The sequence below is a fragment of the Rhinolophus ferrumequinum genome, chromosome 3 (genome assembly GCF_004115265.2).
Source record: "Rhinolophus ferrumequinum isolate MPI-CBG mRhiFer1 chromosome 3, mRhiFer1_v1.p, whole genome shotgun sequence".
Lineage (NCBI taxonomy): Eukaryota > Metazoa > Chordata > Mammalia > Chiroptera > Rhinolophidae > Rhinolophus > Rhinolophus ferrumequinum.
Window position 1 is genome coordinate 52,207,789 of NC_046286.1, and position 13,995 is coordinate 52,221,783.

Here is a 13,995-nt window from a genome sequence, read left to right on the forward strand (position 1 = left end):
TCTTTAGTCAGGCCTTAAGAAAGCACAGAACCTTATCAGACTGGCTACATCCATCAATCTGGTACGAAACTGACTTCTCTTTCAATATGGATCTGTATATTTCCCTTTCCGTTTTATTAAATGTATCAGCTTATTAGAGATCTTATTGCTATATCACTTCGTTTTTCCCCACTGTGAAAGGAAATACATTTTCTTTGTTCTTTTTTTTTTTTTGCACTAATGTATGCTGCCTGTGTTAACCATACTTAATGAAAACAATCACAATTTTCTCAGGTTTGTTTCTCCCTACTGTGTACTTGAGATGAAAAACTCACTTCCCTGTGTACAGTGCAATACCTTTAATTGGAAAGAAGAGGAAATCACCAGTGACATTTCTAATACCTTCAGTCGTCTGCCTCTTTCCTCACGCCCAGCTTATAATAAATCAATTGTGAATCTAACCATAGATAGGGAGGGATGACTAGATTTGCTAATGGACCCCTTGGAAAAAAAAAAGACAGGTATATTTCACCCTCAGTATCACTGATTTCGAAGTGTTACCCTGATTTATTGGAGCAGATGAAAATGTTTGAGGCTATTCTTTATCCTTTACCAAATAATCAAGTATTTCCAATTGAATTGATGGGGGCATTGGGTCATTGCCATTCTTCCGGTATTTTGCACGCTTTGCCTGAGGTGGAGGTAGTAAGAATTATAGAATGTGGATTTTAAGGCCTTATTTTTGTTCCATAGAACACAAAATTAATGCTTCTTTAGAGACTCATAATTTCCAGCATTCTCACTCCCTCCACATATCCCCTTCCCGTTCTCTGTTCATTTCAGAGTCAGGACACCTTGAAACCTGTCCATGGTTTTTAAAGTGGCACAAGCAGAGATGAATTCAGAAAATCAGGTTATAAGGATATGCCCATTAGCATTTAATTTAAGATGTTAGAGATAGTCAGATTTAACAGGCTGCTGTAGCATTTGACATGGTGACCCAATTCACAAATGCTCCACATCATTTCTACTTTAAATTCGCAATACTGAAGTAAAATAAGCATTAAATATCCTCCAGTTGTGTTTTAAAATGTATGCTCTCCTTTGTATGATATTGTTTGTGAAGTACTAAAAAGCTCCTTTTTTTGTGAGTACAGATTAATTCTGAGCTCTTTTTACAGAACAACTTACCTTTTCATTTTTGTCAAATGGCAGCAGGATAATGGGAAGCTAACCACAAAATCCATGCTTTAAAACTATGAAAATAAGAGAAATGCTACGGCATTTAGTCAAAAGCAGTATTTGTGCTTTCTTGATGCCTTTGGTGAATGCTACATTCTTATTAAGTCTAGTGATGGTTCAGAGATAAAGAAGATTAATTTAGCAAACATACTTCCTGCCCTCTAGGAGATGACAATCAAAGAGTTTTGCAGATATTTCATTAATGAAAGAACATGTGTTAAAGCTTCTTTAACTCCCTAGAAGATATGTTTAGTTTCATCTTGATTAAATTTAAATGAAGCTTGCATTGCCCCATTTCAAGTAACTTTAATTTATTCAAACCTACTAAAGGGACTTTCGCTTTTCTAGTATTCATTAAAATTAGAACAATGTAAATTTTCATTACCATTTTTAAGATGTCATGGCTTTAGATTTACACTATCTGTGCAAATATTGTACTTGCATCTAAAAAATTATGCAGAAAACATTGGGGATGAACAGGGGGCATGGCAGAGGCTGCATGGCGAGCGCTGAGGGCACAGACTACCGTCACACACACGGAAAACTTACTCCACTTCTTACCAACCAGGAGACGCTGAGTGGGGCTCGTCACCTCATTGAGTCTTGTTCCGGGCTAGTGCCAGAGCGACAACGTAGAGTGAGACATAGGTCTTGTGATGGGGCTCTTGGTATAACAGAGGAAACAGACTTTCAAAGAGATAATTATGGGATTGCGTATACTACGTGTGATGCTAGCAGACTTTCCACGGTAAGAAGTAGTGCAAAGCAGGGGGCATGAGAGGTTTCACACAAGTGTGTAGCACCTTCAGCCTAACTTGGCTTCAGGTCCATTGGCTATCTCCTCCTTATCCATTAACCCTCCCGGTGCTCATGCTTGGGCTTCATGGTGCAGTCATCCCAACAATTCTCTTGCGCTCTGTCAAGCACACACTGCTGGACAAAGCCAGTGGTCCACTTTGTCCCTGTGCCTATGCAGCTGAGCCCTGTGACAGGATGGCTGGCACGGGCACACACTCAGTTCCCAGGACCTCTCTACACCCTACACTAGTATCTCATCTACTCTCCTTCACTGGCTAGCACTTCCTCACTGTCCTCAAAACCCCTGTCCTCAGACTCAGAGAGAGGACCTTGCCTTCTGTTTCTCAGAGCAAATGAAGTGAGGAGGTTGTCACAGCAAATCTAGTGAGATACAGTGAGGTGATGGAGAGAGTGAGGAGACAGACGGGCAAGAGATGGTCTGGAAAGGGGCCGAGGGCAGAAGGTTGGGAAACACAGGTGAGGAGGGTACAGAGGATGGGGAGTAAGGAAGGAGCCTGAGAATGTGGGATGGGCAGGTCAGAGCAGGAGGAGTGTTACAGAAACACAGCCACAGCAGAAGGGCGTGGCGAGAGGTGGCCAATACTAGAGGGACACCAAGGTTCTCCATTTTTCAGTCAGGAACTACTTGGTCATTTCAGTCAAAGTAATTTCAGGAGAGTGGAAGAAGGTGGACGCGACAATGTAGTGGCTGGAGGTGTGACCACTTCAAGGTTGAAGGAACATGAGGACGTGAAAACTGTAGGTATAGGCTGAATTTGCAGGACGTTGGGATATCATCTCAACTTCACTCCCTGAATCTGGGCGTGCCACACAACACTCCAATTACTGTGCTACAGGGAGAGAATGTGCTGTTTCTAGGCACTCACACATTTCAGTTCATGTGACAGCATGTTTTTCCATTATAAATTAATAAGTAGCATTTGGCTTTAGGAATTAAAAAGGAGGGTAAGAAGGAAAGAAAAAGAAGGAAGTTTGGCAGAGAGAAAAGAGAGTAGCTAGAGGAGAAAATGCAGGGTCAAAGGAGGGAACTTTTTTTTTTTAAGATGCATTAAGCAAATGTATGCATCAGAAAAAGGAGAGAGTGAAATGGAAGGTGATGGGAATGGGGGCATCTTTGGTTGGTAAATACTGTGAGCACCTTTGGGGATAGATTCCCAGAGAGCAGTTTCCAGGCTCTCAGCCTCATGTGGAAAGGTGCTGGCTTGGGTAGTAGATGGCCGTCAGCTGTGACTAGTTGGCCGTCAGCTGTAACCAGTTAGTCATTAGCCACTAATATAACAGCCGTGGCTAGGCTGGCAAGGGGGTTGGTTGGCAGAGAAGCGGACGGCCGATTGCGGATCCTGCTTCCCGTGTCTCCAACCCAGCCGCCAGCGAGAATATAGTGGTATGACTCCCCTATCTATGGCTCCATTGGTATTCCTTTTGGGCTTCACCATATCTTGCATTCTTGTGTGGGGAGCAGGAGCTGAGTCCCTGTATTACAGAACCCCACAGGTACCAGGAATGATGATAAATCTGGGGAATACAATATTGACGTGGGCCTGAACAGGCATGAGGGTGTTGAGAGGGGTTCAGTCTTGAACAGGAGACATCCCTCGAGCTCCAAGCCTGGAGGGAGGAGACAATGCTGGATGTGGACCTAGGTAAGCTCACAGGTGAGGGTCAGGAAGCTGAGGAAGTTGCCTCTCGAGGGAGTGAAGTGAGAGACAAAGTTACCTGTTGAGGTTGTGCAATGTCAGGACTCGGTAGAGGGCCTGAGAGGAGTGGCCTTGGAAAAAGCCTCAGAGAGAAAACAGAGGGAACTGACATGTTAAAAAAGAAATAGTCAGAGCCCATAGGAAGGTTGGAATCAAAATTTTGGCCATTCAGTTTGCAAATTTCTGTCCTGTTCTTTGGTGGTTCTCAGCAGAAACCTGGAGAAGGCAGATCCTTGGATTCACACACAATGGAAGGTTTTTAGGCTGGGAATAGCCCAAAGGAACCTATTGGAAGGAGTTCAGCATGTTAGGATCGTTAGGTGAAGGTCGAGTGCTTAAGGTGTGCTTGAGGGAGAACCAAGTGTGTTGGGAGAGTGAATACAGAAGAGGAAGTCTGTTGCCCCTGCAGGCAGCCACCATGTGATGAAGCACCTGCCTGGTAAAGGTGTGGAGCTTGATCCCTCGGCCTGTCCACTGAAAAGTTCCCAGTGAATTGAAATGTCCACTAAGAATAAAAGCTTCTGTGTTGCTCTGTTGTAGCAACCAGCTGCCCTAGCAGTTACTCTTTCTCCTCTTTTTTCATCTCTGTCTGGGCTTTACTACTCCCTCTGAAAGAGATTAATACGAAACCACTACAGTATTGAATTGAGATGGAAGCCAAACAGAAATGAACCAAACAGAAATGCTTTTAAAAGAGCTAAACGGTTTGAAGAAAGCGATCAGATCACCTGCATTCCCCAAAATAATTAACAAAGCTTTCATCCCAACTGGCTTCCTTTTATTCTGGAGAGGTAGAACCTTGTTTACCCTCAATCTGCATGCAGCCCGGGGAATGAGGCTTAAAGAGGTTAAATGATTTTCCCAGATCACAAAGCTAGTATTTGACAAAGTTGGAATTTGATCTGTGTCTCTGGTTTTTGAAAATCATGGTTTTCCCATGAAACCGCACAAAGCAGTTATCTGTCACTACAACAAAGATCTCAAAAACATGCTTACATTGTAAAAAGAACTTGCAAATGACAAGATTGAAAGTGATACACCGGAGAATAATTATACCTGGAGATTTGTTTAGAATCAACAGTCATTTGAGTATCTTCTGTTGTTTAACTGAGCATCTTTCTCAGGACCCTCGCTGAGCCACATAATGTCTTCCTTTTTTTGATTCTGTAATTCAGTTTCTAAAATTAAGAAATTTAGTGATCATATGGAGCTACTCTAAAATACGTTGGTTTAGATTAAAACATTGTTTTCTGGAAGAATTACATATTATTATATAGTAGTCTAGTGGCCTTCAAAATTGTCAGTTTAGGTAGTTAAAAACAAAAGTCCACCCCATTGACTCCAGAATTCCTGTCATGGAGAGAACAACCGTTGTTTAGATAATCCATTTGTATCTGTCTAGATGAATCTAGGAAAAGAAGGGAGAATAGTGAGCCGAATTACTCTATCTAAGAATATGCTAAATAGGTCACTTTCTTTATTCCCAAGAGTAGAGAAGAAAGTTAAAGCTACATCATGAAAATGGGGAATGGCTGAAAACTTCGGTTCATGGAAAGAGGGAGATAAAAGATCCAACAAGAACGCAGCAAAGGCAGGACAGTAGGGACAAGCAGAGGTGACCTTGAGAGCTTAGCTCTGTTGGGAGCATGCAGAAATCTGTAGAGGCAGGATTTCAGCATTTACAGAATGAGGAATGGGAGAGGGAATTTTATTGAGATTTTAAAGGGCAGCCGACATCTGCATTGTAGTAGATTTTACCCTCATTTATCATTTCACTTATTTAAAATAGCACCTAGTGCATACTTTCCATATTTTGAGTCACAAGTTTATATCTATTCGCTGTAGGTGACATAAATACAATTTGTATGTTCAAGTGCATCAACCCTCCCTTTATAGATATTTTGTAAATTTGAGACTTTCTTTGTGGTATTTGAGTATATTAATTACCCATCCATTTGTGTGGTTTCCTCAATTGTGAAAGGAATAATATGGGTACTAGTTTTAATTTAATGCATGGATTATGTATGCTTCTATTCAAGATGCTAATTTAGTAGTAGAAAGTCTTGGTTTTAGTAGTAGAAAGTGTCTTGTTTACGTAGCATTATAAACACTCCAAAAATATGGACAGTCTAATGTATAATATAGTAGTAAAAAGTTTATTTTTATATTTATTGCATGGTGTTCCTTTTATCAAGGCCTAACAAGAAGTTTGGCTCTTTAAAAAAATTGCTGCTATGAACTCGCACCTAATGCCAGGTCATTCTTTTGATAATTAGACTGTAAATGTGACACTTTAGTCTTTTGAGAATTGGAGCAAGTTCACAAAGGACAAACCGTGTTTCCCTGAAAATAAGACCTAGCCGGACAATCGGCTCTAATGCATCTTTTGGAACAAAAATTAATATAAGACCCGGTCTTATTTTACTATAAGACCGGATCTTATATGATATATGATATGATATAATATAATATGATATGATAGAATAGAATAGAATAGAATAGAATAGAATAGAATAGAATAGAAACCGGATCTTATTTTACTATACTGTAAGACCCAGTCTTATATATTAATTTTTGCTCCAAAAGACACATTAGAGCTGATTGTCTGGCTAGGCTTTATTTTCGGGGAACATGGAACTTAAACTATTAAAGAAGGAAAAAGCCTTCGATACCCTTATAAGCCACCCAGTAATTATGGTTATTAGAAAAAAAGAGTTATAACAAATCTATCCTAGACTATAGAACTCATTTATTTATTAATTCGGTATTGCATATTTAGTTATTTTTGCAATATTCCATATAGGCTCCTTTGTACCTTTTATGAAAATGGTAGGACATTTCCAGACACAAGCCAGTATAGTGTTGCAGTAAACTTCCCTGTGTAGGTTGCCTCTGCACCCATGCACTGTAGTTCATCTAAAACCTAGGAGACCAGTATCATCATCTCCAATTCGATTATGAGGAACCTGAGGTTGGCTGTGTGAGATGGCTCCCCCATGGAGAGAGTCATACAGGAGCCTGTTGATGCCACGCCTCCCCCAGAACTGTCACCTTTAACTAGTATGAAGCTGGGCACTGCAGGCCTCCAAGCGCGTTGCAGAAAACTTGAGATGGTTTTCCCCAATCCTGAACTGTCCAGCAGAATGCCAGCCTGGAGCATCTTGCCTAAGAGCACAAACCCGTTCTGTTCTTTGCATCCTGCTCATCCTGGTAAGGATACTAGCGCTGCCTTAGGTACCAGAGGTTTCTACTAAAGAGTTTAGTGTAGGACTCTATTTATCAACAGAGGTATTTTCTGTCCTTGAAAAAAAAATTTGCACAGCTGCTTAACCTGACCAATGTCTATTGAAAGCTGTTTCTCTAAACACACTATTTGATAGACTCTGTCAGCGTTGACCCGTGTTGCTCTTAAACACAGTGAGTTTGGGAGTTGGTGAATTCTCAGCAGTGGAGACAAGGGTGGCTTGTTTAGCAGTCACCTGTCATCCTCTCTACGCATTCATCCATTTGTCACAACATTTTGTGGGGAGTTGAACAGGGAAGCTTAAGAAAAATGCTTTACTCTTGTCTTGATGATAGAAAGCAGTGCTTACTGCTGGTAGCGTGGTGGTAACTTTTCATTCCTTCTGGCAGTTTTTAAAGACTTATTTGACTTTGGGGGAACCTGCAGTATATCTTTAAGTCACAGTGCAAAAGTATAAGACAGGGTTGTTCATTTTTAATTTTGGCTGAAAAGTCTTAACTTGGACTGTGGCACTTCAAAGTTAGGGAAAACTTGGCTTTAACAGTGGATGCTGATATGAGATGGCATATTTAATGATAGATGTATCTATAGAACACTGTTAAGATGCAGATTATTCCCCCCTCGGGTGGGGGAGGGAGATCAAAACTGCCAATCTATGAAATATACTCAATGGCATGGAATCTCTCTGCAAGTGCTTTGATTGCAGGGGACACTATGGCAGCATGTGGCATCATAACCCAGAGCAGACAAATCAGCTTGATGACTTTCAAAGTCAGGAATACTGCTGCAGGCAAGGGTACTCCAGTCTAGGAGAAATGAAAACATATAGAGACTGTTATTAATTCTGTGTCTATTTTTGTATAGTCAAATCTGTATGCAAATCCTTAGCATCTCAATTCAGCAAATTAATCTAAAAGGGAAGAGTGTTATGTGAAGGGGATGTAATAATAAAGCTGTGCAATGAGTAACACGGTAAAGAAATGTGGCCTGCGAACGTGGATGCTTTTTTAAAAATTTATTTTTCTGTACCGAGAAGAAATGGTTTTTATTTATATGTTCATTTGTAAAGCATTTCAAAGAGGAAGAGCAATAGAACCAATTTCAAAGGTTTTCCCTTGCAGTCCTGACGTGGCAAAAGTTACAGCACTAGGTGTTTTCTTTTTGTTTTGTTTTTTAGGCACCTCCTGTGGTTTAACATTCTGGAAGTAATCAACCAAATAACTAACTAGAATTTTTATTTTTACTCCCAACTACTAACCCAGTAGCTCATTTCTGAACATTGTCATGTGAGTGAAAATTTGTATGTAAGGGTAAGGAATCTAATTACTGAGTGCAGATTAAGAAAAAAAAAACCTGTATTATAAATACATCTGATGCATCTGTGGAAGACGGTGAATAATAATTGTGAAGAGCATAAAGATAAATTGTGTGCCCTGGTTGGGAGAGAGGACGTAATAGCTACAGTCTAATCCATTGGTGGTGCATTTAATCTATAATGGGCAGAGTCTGATACATATAGTAGTGTAAATATTTTCAAATAGTGTCATAAACAGATAGTTTACTGCAGTAGATATTAATTCTGTCCCATATTTCTAAAACAAGTAGATAAACCGTCAATGTTTTGAAATAGTGGGTGGGAGCTTTACCCTCTGTTCCCTCTCATTTGGAGAAATGATTATAGGTGAGCTGGACATTAATCTGGTGGTTATGGCCCAGATCAAAACTTGGCAATCATTTTAACACTGAAGATGTGTGTGGTCTCAATAGATTTGATTATTCTTGCGTAGTTATGCTGAGAAAGAATTATTGGACATTCCATTTTTAATCAGATAAGAAAAGGAAGTTTGGGAGGGAAAAGCAAATATACCTCTATATTTATTTCGACATACATTTTGACTCCATGTAGGCATTTCAGCCTCAGCTTTCTTAAGTGTGTTTTCTTTTCCCTTGATTTCAGTTTTTAAATGAGACTTTCAAGGAGTGAGAAATACAGAGAAGACTTTCTTTGAGGGAAGGAAGCTCATTTCTCTCTGTTCTTTGAATTTTCCCAACAGATAAAGCTTTCATTGAATTTTAAAAGTGGTTGCAAGCTCCAGAGAGAGAGAGAGAGAGAAAGCTCTCCAGTTAATAATATCCATGGTCAATTACATGAACGATAGAATCTTCTTACTGGAGTTGAATCAGAGAGTAATAATTGGCTTGGACAGTTTCCCTCCCCTTTATGTATCCATTAGTACTGATTGATTATTCCAGCTTAGATGAGGAATATGCACTAATCCTCTGGATTCTGGTTGACTTGACTCCTGGCCGTGGAATTGATGGTGGTGACCTATTCAAGGTATTTGAACTATCAAAGCAAAAATTATAATGGACAAAGTAGAACAGACAAGGGAAACTTTATTCAAGGCTGTGGCACTGTTGGAGAGACCAGAATGCAGTCTGAAATCAACTCCTCTGAAAAACAAGAGGCAGAAGGATATTTAAGCCCTGGGGTGAGCTAGTGGGAAAGTACTGAAGGACTTTTGGAGAGAGGTTGATCAATGTGATGCGTTGAATACATTCAGGTATCCCTGAGTCTGTAAATCTTTTCCTCTTTGATTAGGGCAGTTGTGCTTGCTGAGTGGCACTGTGGGGACTGACTGAGTCCCAGAGAGCAGTTTCCAGGCTCTCGGCCTCATGTGGAAAGGTGCTGGCTCGGTTATTAGATGGCCACCAGCTGTAATCAGATGGCCATCCACTGTGGCTGGGTGGCCATCAGCTGTTACCAGTTAGTCATTAGCCAGTAATATAACTGCCGTGGCTACACTAGGGGGTTGGTTGGCAGAGAAGCGGACGGCAGATTGCGCATCGTGTGGATCCTGCTTCCTGTGTCTCCAACCCAGCTGCCAGCCAGAATGTAGTGGTATGACTCCCCTGTCCCTGGCTCCGTGGGTGTTCCTTTTTGGCCTCACCATGTCCTGCGTTCTTGTGTGGGGAGCAGGAGCTGAGACCTCGCATAACAGGCACCCAACAAAGGTAGGCTCCTACCCAGCACAGAAAATGGGGACATGGGGGCATTATCTTCCTTGAGGATTACATTTCAATGGGATAGCTCCCAAAACTTTGGGGAAGATATTCCTGGTTTGTAAACCTTGCAAAAAGCTTCATAAGTGATTTACATCTCAAAGAGGCAAGAGAGAATTTACAATTAAAAGTTTTCTAAAGTAAAGGCCATCAGAAATGGGAGGTCCAGGGCCTAGAGATTAGAAGCAGACTGTCTAAAGTTTAGTTAAGCCGAGGGGGATGTTACGACTGTCTTGGCCAGGATGGTAAGAGTACTCTTTTAATAACTCAAAAAATTTCAACAGGAAACTCTTTAGTCTGGCTTAATTTCAGAGCTTTATTGAAAAATTAGCTGCTTCTTTATGATACTTATTAAAATAAGAATGTTATTCATTTTTCACCAGTATCTGGTACTATGTATAAGGCAGTATTTCTAAAGCTAGAACTTGGGGGATTCTCCTATTTCTGTTATTACCTAACGTTTGGTATCTCCTAGCATCATTTTCTCACTGTGCTGTTTTATGTGTTGTTTTTTAGTTTTTCCATTTAATGGTAAAAATTAAAGTAGAATCAAGAATTTCTGGGTTTTACAGGGCTCATTGTACACCACAACCATGAAAAGAAGTATGAGGACAAATAGGGAAATTTAGCTAAAAGCATGATGATTTTTAAGTGGTTCTTGATTAAGCGGAAGATCTCAAGTCTTTTGGATCTAAGTAGTTGTCAAGTGGGTTTCAAAAACATTGAGGACCACAGCTGCTGCACTGCAGTGCCCTAGAGCTGTGCCGTCCAGTATGGTAGCCACTGACCATGTGGCTTATGGTGCGCTTGCAATGTGGCTGGTCTAAATTGAGATGTGCTGTGTCAAATGCACACTGGATTTTGAAGACAGTGTGCAAAAAAAAAAAAAGAAAGGAAAATATCTCAATTTTTTACAACAATTTCACATTGAAATGATATATTTTGGCTATTCTGAGTAAAATTGATATTCACCGTTACTTTTTATTTTTTAATGTGGCTACTGGAAAATTTGAAATGGAATCTGTAACTTGCATTTGTGACTCTTGTGATAGTCTATTGAACAGCAATGACTCTGGATCTCTTTTGATAAGTGACATCTTTTCTAAATATGGTTCTTCCAAAGAGATATGAAGATATCACTGCGTGAGTGTAGAGATTAGAGCTGTAAAATTGCCAATTTAGCTAAAGACAAGAATTTTCCATATAACTGATCCTGGCATAAATTGCATAGAGATTTGTCTGTGTGCTGTGTTCACTCCCACTCCCCGCCCCCCCATGCTTCCCCCCTCATTCTGGCCATGCATAGCAGTTGCCAGAATTGGGGACCTCGTGGTAATCTCAGCGTACTTGTTGCTTGCTCTCAACTGGATTGCTGCTGAAATGGTTCTTGAAAATGAAACTGCTTCAACAATAAGCTTTTTAATTATGTCATGGGTTCACCACAAGGGTATACAAACAGATCCTCAGCAGTAGGTAATTTTCCTTTAATTGTATCTCATTCTTATGTTGAAATATCCTATTTCTTATTCATGAAAGCTCTAACACATGTTAATCCATTACAGGTGGAGTAACTAACACAGCACAATATCAGAACAGACTAATGGTATATGAACCTAACCAGGTAAGAATCATATAAGAAAAGCTCATTACCTTAATTAAAGTGAATTTTCAAAGATTTCCACAGTAATTAGTAGTCGGAATGACAACTCTACACACACACATGCATCTTAAACTTATACAGAGAAATGGAAGCATCTGGGTAAACTGCTTTTGGGTTGCTTTTTTTTTTTTCTCATAAAATTTCAGCTCCTTTAGTTTTATACTATACACAAAATGCTTAACTTTTTTAGAGTTGTGCACAATATAAGAAAAAAGGGAAGGATATGATGAGTTAAATGCCGTCTATTTCCATTATCTCAAGTGTCTGTTCATATTCAGAGGCATGCAAAAGAAGGATTTTTATTTATTCGTTTATTTTTGAAATTTTTGGGGTGACACTGGTTAATAAAATTATATAGGTTTCAAGTATACAATTGTATAACATCATCTGTATATTGCATTGTATGCTTACCACCCAGAGTCAGTTCTCCTGTCACCATATATTTGATCCCCTTAACCCTCTTCCACTTCCCCCCACTTCCCTCTGGTAACCACTAACCTGTCATCTGTGTCTATGAGTTTTAGTTTGTCTTGTTCATTTGTTGCTTTTAGTTGTATATTCCACATGTGTGAAATCGTATGGTTCTCGACTTTTTCTGATTTATTTTGTTTAGCATGATGTTCTCAAGATCCATGTTGCAAATGGCACACCTGTTAGAATGGCTATCATCAACAAGACAAAGAATAGCAAATGTAGGAGAGGCTGTGGAGGAAAAGGAACCCTTATACACTGCTGGTGGGAATATAAATTTGTATAGCCACTATGGAAAACAGCATGAAGTTTCCTCAAAAAATTAAGAATAGAATTACCGTATGACCCAGCAATCCCTCTTCTGGGTATCTACCCAAAAAAATCTGAAAACATTTATTCGTAAAGATATGTTTAGCCCTATGTTTATTGAAGCATTATTCACAATAGCCAAGACATGGAAACAACCTACTCGTCCTTCACTGGATGACTGGATAATGAGGACGTGGTACATATATACATGGAATATCACTCAGCCAAAGAAAGGATTTTGATGGTCCTGTTGTTTTGTCCTTTTAGAAGGCCTGTCATTCTGTGAGGGGAAAACCCTTATGATGTCATTGTTCTGAAAAAATAACTTTTATTTAACTCAGTGTAGCCAAAATTCCTAGAACAGTGTCTAGGACAAGTCCAAAGTGGAAGTATCTGAAGAATTTGAATGATTTTCATCTAACAGCTGACGCCTTCACTGGAAGCATTTTGATTGTGCTTGTCCCTCCTTCTGTCCATTTTCACACACACTTAATACCCTCTTTTCCCCCAAAGAAGAACTATTTTTATCCTCTTTCCTTCTACCAAGATATCTGTAACCATGGCAAACATTTGCAGACATTTGCTATTTCCATTATTTTGCTAATATAAATATTTCTCATGATTATGACAATATTCCAAATGATTGATGTGGGATTCAATATTCATCAGTTGAAGATAATGGAACATGAAACAACAGGTTGGCTTTGGCTGTCCAGTTTGGGATTAGCCACCACATGGATGTGCAGAGTGACCTCAGTCTATTTGGTATCTTTTTATTTTAACAGCTACTTGATTCTGAATTTAATGAAGGCATTTCTGTCTTTGCAAGCGTGTTTCCTGATGTCATTAGAAGCAGTGGGTCTCAGAGACCACATGTCCATGGGCCAGATGTCTCAGGAGGGATCATTAATTGCAGTTGCTTGAGTTGGGTGCACACGTGGTTAAAAGAGAAAGAAGGTGTTAACATTTCTCAAATGAGTTCTGTTTCATGTTTGTACACACATGCTCTTTTTTTAAAATTCTGCTGGCATATTGTTTACGGTGGGTACTGGGAAACATCACATCTGCTTGCATCTTGCTCAGAATCTCAATAACTCTATCATTCAGTCCTGGTGCTTATTTCTCTACTAGGCCTTTGTGGAGAGCCGATAATGCCTGCCATCTGCCACAGAGCACATCGCTACCTGCCAACAGGCAGGCTGGGGTGACCTCTGCTTCCCCACCACTGATTAGTATTCACATGCTAGCTTATTAGGAATGACCCCACCAGGCCTCTCTGTTTCTTTGCCTTTGCAGCGGTTGGCGGCTCACCTGGCAGGCACGGCAGTGAAGGAAGCTAAAGATATAATCAGGGGATGCAGGCAGGCTTTGCAAACCAGATGGCGTCCATAGTTCGATGGCAGGGGCCTAGACTGCTAATGCAAACGTTGATTCCTAATACTGAAATGGGTTGCCTCATAGAAAACACCTAAGGAAAGCATCATCAGAGTTTTGAGTTAAAATCCACTCAT

General features: G+C 40.1%; 1 protein-coding gene across 6 annotated transcripts in view; it reads left to right on the forward strand.

Moving 5' to 3' along the window:
• The window catches only part of KLHL32 (kelch like family member 32), a 194,561-nt gene that overhangs the window by 164,165 nt on the left and 16,401 nt on the right, over positions 1–13,995 (forward strand). For all 6 annotated transcript variants that reach the window (XR_004422616.1, XM_033102237.1, XM_033102239.1 and 3 more), the window contains one exon: positions 11,607–11,665. Coding sequence is in view for 5 of the 6 variants with exons in the window: in XM_033102237.1 (XP_032958128.1) it covers positions 11,607–11,665 (59 nt within the window). In the remaining variant the exon portion in view is untranslated. Of the gene's footprint in view, positions 1–11,606; positions 11,666–13,995 lie in introns of those variants that run through there.